The sequence below is a fragment of the Apium graveolens genome, chromosome 3 (genome assembly GCF_009905375.1).
Source record: "Apium graveolens cultivar Ventura chromosome 3, ASM990537v1, whole genome shotgun sequence".
NCBI lineage: Eukaryota > Viridiplantae > Streptophyta > Magnoliopsida > Apiales > Apiaceae > Apium > Apium graveolens.
The window spans coordinates 11,780,896-11,793,846 of NC_133649.1; the positions used below are offsets into that span (position 1 = coordinate 11,780,896).

At 32.5% G+C, this 12,951-nt stretch overlaps 1 protein-coding gene across 1 annotated transcript; it reads left to right on the forward strand.

Moving 5' to 3' along the window:
• Positions 1-785: 785 nt before the first annotated feature.
• Positions 786-2,417, forward strand: LOC141710594 (AAA-ATPase At3g28580-like). Its single transcript, XM_074513165.1, has one exon. The coding sequence runs from the start codon at positions 786-788 to the stop codon at positions 2,253-2,255; it is 1,470 nt and encodes a 489-aa protein (XP_074369266.1). The 3' UTR covers positions 2,256-2,417.
• Positions 2,418-12,951: the final 10,534 nt, after the last annotated feature.

Below are 12,951 nucleotides of genomic sequence, written 5' to 3' on the forward strand. Positions count from 1 at the left end.
TTTTTCACATTTTCTGCACATAACTTAAAACTTAATTCCTTACGGAGAGATAGGAGGTCTCAGTGTGTTCCTCCATTTATGTTACTTGGGGGAATATATGGTGTTTTTGGTTACAAAAATATATTTTATTAAATAAAAAATTATATGTCGTATAAGTTAGATGAGTACGAATTTAGAATTTAGAAGGATTGTTAAAATAATTACTCCATTAGTTGCATGTTCCTAGATGTTACTTAGATATAACACCCAACTAATTCTTTCAAAGAAAAATTAACTCCCAGCTAAACTTGATTTCAGTTGTCTGTAATTATCATTAACTTGGTTTTATATGTAATTGTCAATAACTTGCTTTTAATAATTCTACCAAATTTATATTTTTTTCCAAAATCCTCATCTGTTACCTTGGAATTTTTAGAAGAGAAATGCTAGAGTCCCCAAAACGGTTCCCAAATTTGTTCTTTCTTTATAATGAGATCGAAGCCCGCATACATTCATATGCGCCCACAAATTAAAATGCGACAAATATCACGTCATTGGGGACAAGTTTTGGAAACGGGTATTGAGGGTAAGTAGCACAATCAGTTAAATACCCCAAAACCTCCCAACCAAAATCTTTTTTTGATACCCCATTAATTATACCACCAGTTTTATTCAAAACAGTAATCAGTTACTCTGTAATATCAGCCCCTGGTTTTTTACATTTTACCTATACAAGACAACAATTTATAACCCGTCTGTCTCGAGGAATATTATTGTTATTGAGTTGCAGCAAACTCTTGACAAAGATGAACAGTGAAACGTGGACTAGTCTAGGCTCTTTGCTAGCAAGCTTAATGTTTATTTGGGCTATGTTTAGGCAACATTTTCCTTACAATTTTGTCCCTTTTTTCCAGAGATATGCTCACAAAATAGTTTGGTTTTTTAGCCCTTATATCGAAATCACATTCCATGAGTATTCCAGGGACAGCTTTGATCGCGGTACAGCCTATGTCGCGATATATCGTTACTTGGCTGTCAATTCTGTGGAGACAGCCAAGAGATTGAAGGCTGCTGAGTCGGTCAGAGACAGCGCAACTCTTGTTCTTAGCATGGATGATTATGAAGAGATTGTTGATGAGTATCAGGGTGTCAAAGTATGGTGGACTTCTAGCATGACTATAACTAAGGGACAGTCTATTTCTTTGTATCCACGAGACGATGAGAAGAGGTTTTATACTCTGATTTTTCATAAGAAGTATCGTGATTTGATCACCAAGTCTTACTTGAATCATGTGATGGCTGAAGGGAAAGCCATTGCTCTGAAGAATCGACGTAAGAAGCTGTATACGAATAGTAAACAAGAGGCGCATTCTGGAAGTAGTTGGAGTCATGTGGTGTTTGAGCATCCTGCTACATTTGAGACGCTGGCATTGGAGCCGGAAATGAAGAAGGAAATTATGAATGATTTGATCACTTTTACTAAGGCTAAAGATTATTACGCGAAAGTAGGCAAGGCTTGGAAAAGAGGATATCTTCTTTATGGTCCTCCTGGAACAGGAAAATCTACTATGGTTGCTGCTATGGCTAATTTGTTACAGTATGATGTGTATGATCTCGAGTTAACTTCTGTCGCGAATAACACAGAGTTAAGGAAATTGCTTATTAATACTTCCGGAAAATCAATCATTGTGATCGAGGACATTGACTGTTGTCTCAATCTCACAGGGCAAAGGAAGAATGCACAGAAGATTGTGGAGAGTGAGGATGTAAAGGATGAGTTTATAAGGGCAGCTGTTGAGAATGGAAGTCCCGGGACTGATGGTACCAAAGTTACTTTATCCGGGCTACTGAATTTCATTGATGGCCTTTGGTCTGCTTGTGGTGGCGAGAGAATCTTTGTGTTCACAACCAATTATATTGACAAACTTGATCTTGCTTTGGTTCGAAGAGGGCGAATGGACAAGCATATCAAGATGTCTTATTGTTCGTTTGAAGTTTTCAAGGTGCTTGCAAGGAATTATTTAGGTATCGAATCACATGTACTCTTTCAGAAGATCGAAAAGTTGCTGGGAGAAACTAATATGACTCCTGCTGATGTTGTCGAGAATTTGATGCCTAAATCTGGTATTGAGGGTATTGAGGGTTGCTTAAGATGTTTGATTAGTGCTCTGGAGAATGCAAAAGTAGTAGCAGCTAAAGCTGAGAAAGAAGTGGATATGAAAGAAAATGTTGGTGGAGAAAATGATGTTGAAGAAGCATCAACAGGCTCTAATTGAATGTTTTCTCATGTCTCAACTCTGAAGTGTTAAACTGTTAGTGTAACAACAGTTTCTTACCTATGAATTTCGGAGTTTTGAAAGTTATAATAAAATCTTATCAAGCATATGTTTTGTTATTGAGCTAATTAAAACTTGTCGTTCTATTTGTATGCCCTTCAAATTTACAAACAATATACACATCTCAATTTAGGCGGCATATGATAATGTACACATCTCAAATTAGGCGGCATATGTATTGTTATTGAGCTAATAATAAAGAGACCAGCAAAATTTCAAATTAACCTACATTTCTAAGATCAACTAGTAAACTAGACAGTTGACTAGTTGCAAGAGATAATATTATTGATAGAAGTATAGTGCAAAAGCTATAAAAGCTAGCATTTTTTTTCATAATCTAAACACATCAAATGATTCACCGGTACACCATTTGATATTGAAATAACTGTACTTTCCCCGGATTTGATAGCTGATTCCATTAATCTTGGTAACCAAATGGTGTCTCTTACATGCTTTAACATCTGTGGGTTCAGTAACCTTTGTCCTTTGCATAATACTTCTATCTGCACTCATAATATAAACGTATAACATCTTTTGGTTATCCATGAGCTCTTTTACTTTGAATGTCAATAACACATACTCTAGTATGCACGACAATAAAAGTCTGCTCCGCATGCAATCTACTAGTACTAATTATGTATGTGGATCAACAACTTTGAGGCTAGAGCTATGTACCTTCAGTGTGTTGTAGTTGGTGAATCTTAGTAATAAATGTCCAGCTAGCTATTTTAGAAAAAGTTACTTAGGTATAAAAGGCACATTAACGATACAACTCAAATATGGAACCTACTTCATCTTCACTAGCTAGCCATTAGCTTAAACAAAAATTTAATCAACAAATTTTATTGTTAATATTTATTCATTTAAATAATTCATTTTCATTATTTTTTTAATATATTTTAATTTAGCAATTTAAGTATCACAATTGTATATTAAAGTAGTTATCTCTTTTGTTTACATTAGTTGAAAACATATACAAGTGTCTAAAAGTTTTCCTAAATTTTTAATGGAGTTTGAAACTAACACCTTTATAAATTAGATGTCTTAGAGAGAAATTTCAATCAAATTCAAAATTTAAGAAAACAACTATAAATCATGGAAGTTAAAAATTAGTTCCAACCAATTTCACATTTTTTTAAAAGAATCATATATAATCATATCTTGATAAACTAAGATATGCGGATGGAGAATGAATAAAGGTGTAATTAACAATTTTAAAATATTTATATAGTAGATTCATAAAAAATAACTATATTATTTATATTTTTTAAAATTAATAATTTTTTTAAGTTGAGTTAAAATGTCAAAAATTATTATTATGAAGATATTATTATTAACCTAGCTACTACTAATGTACAATTGTTAAAGTGTCTTAGCCCCCTTTATCTTGTCTAGGGTTAGGTATTAGGGTTTCAGACGCTGTAAATCTATTGTTACAATATTATAATTTATGGACACTTTATTTAATTTAATCGAATTAAATTGCATAAAAGTTTGGTGGCTACACCCTAATACTTTTATCTTTAGTGCTCTTTTATATCTTAAATCTTACAACTAATTAACATCCAAATCTGCATTTCCTGGCGGTCATAACATGAATGTACTGAACTTGTCTATAGGGCAATACTAATGCCATGTGGATGCATGTATCATTTAAGTTTTTGTAAAATGATATGCTCTTATAAATTACTCCTTATATGATTAAGAAAAAATATAATTTAGTGAGAAAATTAAAAAATAAAATAAAATGATGAGATTAAGTAATATTTAATATATAAAATAAGTGTAGTAGAGATGTAAGTAAATATATGTAATTAATTTTTTAAATTGTAAAATTTTATTAATTTTGAAATGTTTACAAGAGTTTTTTTGTTAATTTAAGAGCATTAATAGCAAATTCGTACTCACTGAACATGACAATCCACTTAATTATATATCTCCTAGTGTATTAAAACTTGTGGCATTGGACTGATAGGTCCTAAAGTCTCTAAAACAACTAGCACACCCCCGGTGAGTAGTTTGAAAAAAAAATACGTAGAAATGAAGGGAGTAATCAATGGGGACGTAATCAAACCTTGTCACCTCAATTAAACACTTGCATGCAAATGACACATGCGTAGTAATCATTACATGCCAAAATAATTTGAGAGTGAGAGATATGCATACATACAAATATAAAATGAACCAGAGTGGTAAGTAAAGAGAGCTGGGCATTACCTCAGTTTTGTTGGAGAGACCAAGCTTGGTAACTAGGTAGGTCTTGACCATAAGAACTGTCACCTTGTCGTCTCTGTTGAAAATGACAGACAAAAGAGTATAAGAAAAGATGAAACAACAGTCCGATCCAAAAAGAAAAGAGAAAGGTAAAGAATAAAGGCATAGTCTATTGCTCTTCCATTTCCACTCATTTCACTGAAGCGCCATCATTAACAAGTAGAAAATTCAGTAACACAGGAAATGAATAAAATTATATAACATGACATTTGACGTGATCGCGTATGATTTCTAACTTGCATTACTCACTTGACTCTGATATACATCTTTGGTATCTGAGGCAGCCACATCTCTCTGTTCCTGCATTCAGTTAATAATATAGATTTACTCATAAATCAATAAAATAATTAAATTGCAGTTAATGTAATTTCTTACAATAAAGTACTTAATTAAAGTTTATTGCAGTTGCACGTATCAGCAGATAATAAAATTTGACAGATATTCTTGTAACAAGCTTACATAGAAAACATTACAACTTTAAGCTTTAATGCATCTTTCATTTTACAATTAATTTGTTGAATATCTATGCATCATGTAAGATAGAAGACCAAGAAGACAAAACAAACAATAATTTTAAGCTACCTATTTGGGGAAGAACGAAGAGCAAACCACAATCCAGGTTGAGGTCTCAACTGAAATGGCATTGATGATGGTACTGAAGGCACTGAACATGGCAATGCATGATCACGATCAGCTGCTCGATAACGGCCTAGTCCTAACCCTAAATCTAACCCTATATGTTGCCGTTTAGGCTGTTGTAAAGAGAAAGATGAGCAAGGAGAAGAAGAAGAAAAAGATGAAGAAGAACCTAAGCCAAACCCTCTACCTAAACGGAGCTCAAGCAAATCTTTTTCTTCAGCTTTGGCATTTTCATCAACTTGTTGAACATCACGGCCGTTAAGATTTTTAATTTGGTAAATGTTGTGGGGTTTGGGAAAAGAAGAAGAAGAAGAAGCCATAACTGCATGCTCAGTACTTCAGATATATTTGTTTGAACATGTATTTGGTTGTAGGACCAAAGAGTAAGGTTTGGCTTGGCTTATTATACTGGAACTTTTTCAACCTATATGTATATAGAGATAACACATTACTCCTAACTCTCACTGTCATGCATTTTCTCTTTACGAAACCTATATTTAGGTGAATCAGAGTTGTGTCGAGTCACTTGTTGTCTTGGGATTAAGGAGCCGAAATACTGAAATAAATAGCAGTAAATTGGGGTCGAAAGTAGAATAGTATAAAAAATTTGATTGGTTCACTACCGAGGTATGTACATTACTACTACTACGTACATTATATCTTCATATTTCATAAACTTTGTGTTCACGCAGAGAAGAACACCGAGATTAATAGAGCTCTGTTCGCGAACCGAGCTCGAGCTCGGCTCGTTAAGGGCTCGGTTCGGCTCGGTTAGTTAAAGGCTCGAACTCGACCTCGAACACAAAAATGTGTTCGTTAAGAAAACGAGCTCGAGCCGAGCTTTTTGCATGTTCGGCTCGAGCTCGGCTCGGCTCGGCTCGAAAAATATTAATTTTTTTTTAATTTTTTATATATTTAATTATTATGAATTTTATTTAGATTTTTATAAATATTTTTAAATTATTGAATTATACGAATTTCAAATTATATATTTTAGTAATTTGAAAAAAAATCTGATATTAAAATAAATTTTTTAATTTGATATTTTAATAATTAACAAGTGATTTGACTACTACTTGTAACTGGTATTTATTTCCTGATTGGTGTTTCGATTTTCTGAAATTATTTATAAATAATCCAACCGTATGGATCTCAAAATCTATATATTTAAGTGATATAATAAAAAATTTAGAAAAAATAAATATGTTTGATTTGCTATTTTAATTTAACTAGTAGTTTGACCAGTACTTCTATTTAGTCCCGTATTAATGTTTCGATTTTTTAAAAATATTTATGAATGATCCAACCGTACGAATGTTAATATCTATATATTTTAGTGATATGATAAAAGTTTTAGAAAAAAATAAATGTATTTGATTTGTTATTTTAACAATCAACCGGTATTTTGACATGTACTTGTAACTGGTGTTTAGTCTTATATTAATGTTTCAATTTTTTAAAAATATTTATGAATGATCCAACCGTACGGATGTTAATATCTATATATTTTAGTGATATGATAAAAATTTTAGAAAAAAATAAATTTATTTTGTTTGTTATTGTGACAATCAACCAATTGTTTGAACAATACTTGTAACTAGTGTTTATTCTCATATTAATGTTTCAATTTTTTTAAAAATATTTATGAATGATCCAACCGTACGGATGTTAATATCTATATATTTTAGTGATATGATAAAAATTTTAGAAAAAAATAAATTTATTTTTTTTATTATTTTGACAATCAACCAATTGTTTGAACACTACTTGTAACTAGTGTTTAGTCTCATATTAATGTTTCAATTTTTTTTAAAAATATTTATGAATGATCCAACCGTACGGATGTTAATATCTATATATTTTAGTGACATGATAAAAAATTTAGAAAAAAATAAATTTATTTTGTTTGTTATTTTGACAATCAACCAATTGTTTGAACATTACTTGTAATTAGTGTTTAGTCTCATATTAATGTTTCAATTTTTTCAAAAATATTTATGAATGATCCAACCATACGGATGTTAAGATCAATATATTTTAGTGACATGAAAAAAATTTTAGAAAAAAAATAAATGAATTTGGTTTGTTATTTTAACATTCAACCAGTGTTTTGACCTGTACTTGTAACTAGTGTTTAGTCTCGTATTAATGTTTTGATTTTTTTAAAAATATTTATAGATGATCCAACCGTACGGATGTTAATATCTATATATTTTAGTGACATGATAAAAATTTTAGAAAAAAATAAATTTATTTTGTTTGTTATTTTGACAATCAACCAATTGTTTGAACAGTACTTGTAACTAGTGTTTATTCTCATATTAATGTTTCAATTTTTTTTAAAATATTTATGAATGATCCAACCGTACGGATGTTAATATCTATATATTTTAGTGACATGGAATTTTTTTTAGAAAAAAATAAATATATTTGATTTTTTATTTTAACAGTCAACCAGTGTTTTGACATATACTTGTATCTAGTGTTTAGTCTCGTATTCATGTTTTGATTTTTTTAAAAATATTTATAGATGATCCAACCATACGGATGTTAAGATCTATATATTTTAGTGATATGACAAAAATTTTAGAAAAAAATAAAAGTATTTGGTTCATTATTTTAACAGTCAACCGGTGTTTTGACCAGAATTTTTTAATTCAGCTCGGCTCGACTCGGCTCGGCTCGACTCGGCTCGTTTTGATGGAGAAAGATCGTGTTCGGCTCGTGTTTGGCTCGGCTCGATTTTGTTCGATAAAAGCTCGTGTTCGGATCGGTCGTTAACGAGCTCGAGCTCCAACACGGGTTTTTGTTCGTTAAGAAAGCTCGGCTCGGCTCGTTAGAAAAAAAATTAAAGCTCGGCTCGGTTCGATCAAAACTCGGCTCGACTCGGTTCGTGAACAGCTCTGACCGAGAATAAAGTTTGATTACTTTTTGGCTTTTGCGTCCAAACTTGCTTTAAAACTGATAGAAAAGATCGAAATATTCATGAAAACTTAAATACTATACTGCATCAAACACTTTTCAAGCTAAATCCAAGGTCACCCCCTTCAACCGAACTCTGGGTCGCTACACTGTATTAATTATTTTGTTTAAAAATTTAAGACTTTTGAGAATGGCCAACATGATTTTGTATTTTGCAACACATATGTATTTTTTTTTTATAAATTAGAGTCGATTACATATTTTAGGCTACTATATATATAATTGCTAATTAAGAAAAAGTTGAACGGTTCATAATTAGTTTAGGAAAATATTATTTATCAAAATTTTTATTTTCAGAATAAAGATCGAGTGAAAATATCAAATTGCCACTGCATTAACAATAAACATCTCCTGAAAATATTAAAACAAGGTTAATTCGGTAATTTATCATTCAAAACTTTGGAAATGCTCTGTAAATAACATTTAGCTTAATTTATTATCATTTTTAAGTGAAAACAAGTTTTAGTCGACGTTTGAAGAGAACTACTTATATTTAGAGACTATTCCTGGTATACATTATCATTTCGTATAATAGATTAGACTTTATAGTTTGTTTTTCTAATACTATCTCGTAAATAATAGTACGACATAAATTGTAAGCCTTTGGATTTGCATGTTTGGACATTAGGTAGCCAGGAGGGACTCGGAAACGAAGAAGAAGGTAATTGAGCAGGGGGGATGATGCAGATCTTTTGAGTAAACAGTGGCATGCGAGATTTTGTGAAAGGGCCGACCACCTACTTTGTTTGCCATCCGTCAATCAATCACGACTTATCCACTTTTCCCACTTATTCTTTTCCTTCCAAGTTCCAACTCCTACCCTACGGATCAAGTTTGTGTAATTGTGCGACTCCAATATATGGTATACTTTAATACTAATAACTCTGTTATATATAGAGATGCACAAAAAATCCGGTTCCGAAAATCTGGCCTGACCCGATCCGGTCAAAATTCGGCCCGGTCCTGGTCCGGGCTTCGGGCCTCGACGAGCCTTATATTTTTAGGCAAAACCCGGCCCGACCCGGTTAAAAACCCGGGCTTCGGCCCGGCCCGGTTAAAAGTCCGGTTATAATCTGATTATTCTAATATATTTTCTTATATATTTATAAATTCACATTTACTATAAATATAAATAATACTTTACACACATATATTTACATATTTTTAATAAACTCACAGATCTGAAATTTGAACATGATATATAAATATAAATACCAAATTTTATGAAATAAATCACCAGATCTACACTTTAATCACTAAATCGTACGACGATAATCACTGATTTGTATAACACAAATCACCAACTTGTATTATAAAGATTACCATATAGTATATACAAGTTACACCAGACAACAATCATAATCTCAAACAGAAATCACTAACTATAACTATTAATACAATAATTAATATGTGTGAGGAGAGGTGGGGAAAAGAGAGAGGTGGGGATGAGAGAGGTAATTAAAAAAAGAAAGTTCGGAGAAAATGAAGAGAAAAGACGGGGGATATTGGAGGGAATCGATGGGGGTGGCGTTGGACAAAGGGGTTGATGGTGGTAGTGGAGTGTGAATGCGGTAGTAGATGGTGGGTAGGTTTAAGAGTGGGATTTTGAGATTTGGGGTTGAGTCGGGGCTACAGTAAAGTGAAAGTGAGGTGGGTGCATAGTATTAAATAGAAAGGTTTTTAGTTTTTATTTTAAGGGCAGTTTCTATTTGACCAAAAACCTCTGTATATATATATCATTATTAATGTAGGATGATTTCAGTGTTAATGGATGGTGAGATGAACGCGATAATAGTAAATGTATGATCGCGCTGAGAACTGTATAGTCGCGCTGTTGAGAATATATGATTGTTAGATATATTTGAGATGTCATGTCTAATATTATTTGTGTTTAGTTTTCAGAACTTAATAACAGGACATACCAGGACTTACTGAAATCAGAACTTACTGAACTCAGAACTTAATATCAGAACTTAAGGTGTCAGAAGATAAATATCAGTACTTAAGTGCGAGAAGACTTTCAGTTAAGTAATGAAGCTGATTTACAGGAGAATATCGAGACTAAAATAAAAGAAGATATGCATGGAAAGAGTTAGAGGACTGGAAGACTTGTAGAAGATACCTGATTGATATATTTTAGGAGACAGAATTGTATTCCATATCAATTAGAATATATCTTGTAACTGTGTACTATATAAACACAGCTTATGATTTACACTATATGTGTTATCATTATCGAGAAGATTATACATTGTAACTTAACAACTCTTAGTGATATTTGTTCATCACTGAGAGAGAACAACAGTTCATATTGTAACAGAGTTTATTGAATATACTTGATCTTTGTTACATACTTGTGTTCAAATCGATTTAATTGTGTAAATATTGTATTCAACCCCCTTTTACAGTGTTGTGTGACCTAACAAGTGGTATCAGAGCTTTTTTGTTAACACACATACAGTAAAGAGCCAAACAATCATGTCTAAAGAAACACAAACCCCAACTAAGCCCACCAAAACTCAAGAAACTCAAAACACCCAAACTCACAGTCGATATGAGACTATTAGGGTTCCCATACTGAGACCTTCTAAGTATCCCATATGGAAAGTGAAAATGACTATGTTTCTAGAAGCTATAGATCCATAATACCTTGATAGGATTAATGAAGGACCATATAAGCCTACCAAGCTCTCTGTTGCAGTTGCTGATCAACCAGCAAAGTCCATACCAAAGGAGAAAGGTGATTACACAGCTGAAGACATCTCATCTATTGCCAAGAATGCAAGGGTAAGGCATTTGCTGCATACTGCCATTGATAATGTCATGTCAAACAGGGTAATTAATTGCAAGACTGCAAAGGAGATATGGGATGCTTTGGAGATAAGATGCCAGGGAACTGATGCAATCAAAAAGAACAGGAGGATTATACTCACTCAAGAGTATGAGCACTTTGACTCAAAAGCTGATGAGTCACTAACTGACTTATATGACAGGTTTGTCAAACTTTTGAATGATCTGTCACTGGTGAACAAGGAATATGATCTTGAAGATTTAAATCTAAAATTCCTTTTAGCTCTTCCTGAAAATTAGGATTTTAAGTCTACTACCATAAGAGACAACTATGACCTTACTGAAACTACTCTTGATGAAATTTATGGTATGCTCAAGACTTATGAACTTGAGATGGATCAAAGGAACAAGAGGCATGAAAGAAAGTCAAGGACAGTTGCTCTTAAACCTGAGGAGGAATCTCCTAAAGTGGTTGCCTCAAAGAGGGGCAAATGAAAGGCTCTCATCATAAAGTCTGATTCAGAGTCATCATATTCAGATGATGATGATTCAGAAACTGAAAGTTTACCTGAAATAGATGTTGATGCAGAGATGATGCAACTATGTGCTCTTATGGTGAAGGGTATCACAAAGATAGCCTACAGGAAATTCAGAAATGGCAGGAAGTTTTCCAGGAAAGGTGGAAGTTCTGATAAGAGGCCACATATCTCCTGACAGAGGAGACAACTCAAATATCAAATGCTACAATTGTGGTGAAAGAGGCCACATATCTCCTGACTGCAAGAAAGGAAAAAGTGACAAAGGCAAGGCACTTGTCACAAAGAAGAAAAGCTGGACAGACACTTCAGATTCTGAACATGAGGTGAACTATGCCTTGATGGCAAATGCTGATAGCAGTACTGAAACTGCTGAATTGAAGGTACCTCAAACACTTTATGCTTTTCATACTGATGATATTACTGAGTTGAGATTATATCTTAAAACCATGTTCATTAGTTATAGAGATCAGACTTTAACATGTGAAAGATTAATATATGAAAATCTTGCTTTTAAAATAGAAATGGCTATTTAGAAAAGGAGTTAGTTTTTCTTCATCAAACTAAGAAAGAAAGAGATGATGCTTTGTATGTTAGATATGAAGTGTTAAAATTGAATGAATCTCTAAAAGCTGACTTAGAAAAGGAAAAAGAGATTATCAGAACTTGGACTAACTCTGGCAGAACAACTCAGAATTTACTAAGTAATGGAAACTGGAAAAAGGGCTTAGGTTATGGAGATGATAAAAGTGAGAAAGGAACTGTGCAAATTGAGCCAATTCTTGTTAAACAGACTGCTAAGCCAAAGGTAAATCCTATTAAGTTTATAGCAAAAACTGTAAAAGTCTGATTCTGAAAAGATGAAAGAGTCTAGGACAGAAGTTAAAGAAAAGTCAACTTCTGACAAACAGGATAAACCTACTGAAGTAAACATAGGATTAATGACAAAGAAGCAGCTTAAGCATAAGCTGAAAGAGATTAGAAATGTGAACAAGGTAAAGGAAGTTAGGAAAAATAGGAATGGAAAGGAAGGTGTGAATAAAAGCAATAATTATATGCATGTTCCTAATGCACCTAGAAAGAAATATTATAACTGTGGAAACTCCAACCATCTTGCTTCTTTTTGTAGGAAAAAAAATATAAACTCTTTACCTCCAAAATCAGGAGTTAAGAGTCGGTCTATTAGGTTTAAACCACAAAATCCTTATTTTCATTGTGGTAGTTTATGGCATTCCATTTATACTTGTAAGGAATATCATAGTTTGTACTATGATTATTATCAAATAAAACCTTTTGTGAAGAAAGTTAGTGTAATTCCTTCTAGTGTAAAGTCTGATGCAAAGTCTGATATAAATTCTGATAAACAGCATGTTAGCATAAACTCTGAAACTAAATCCGCTGCAAATGTTAACAAA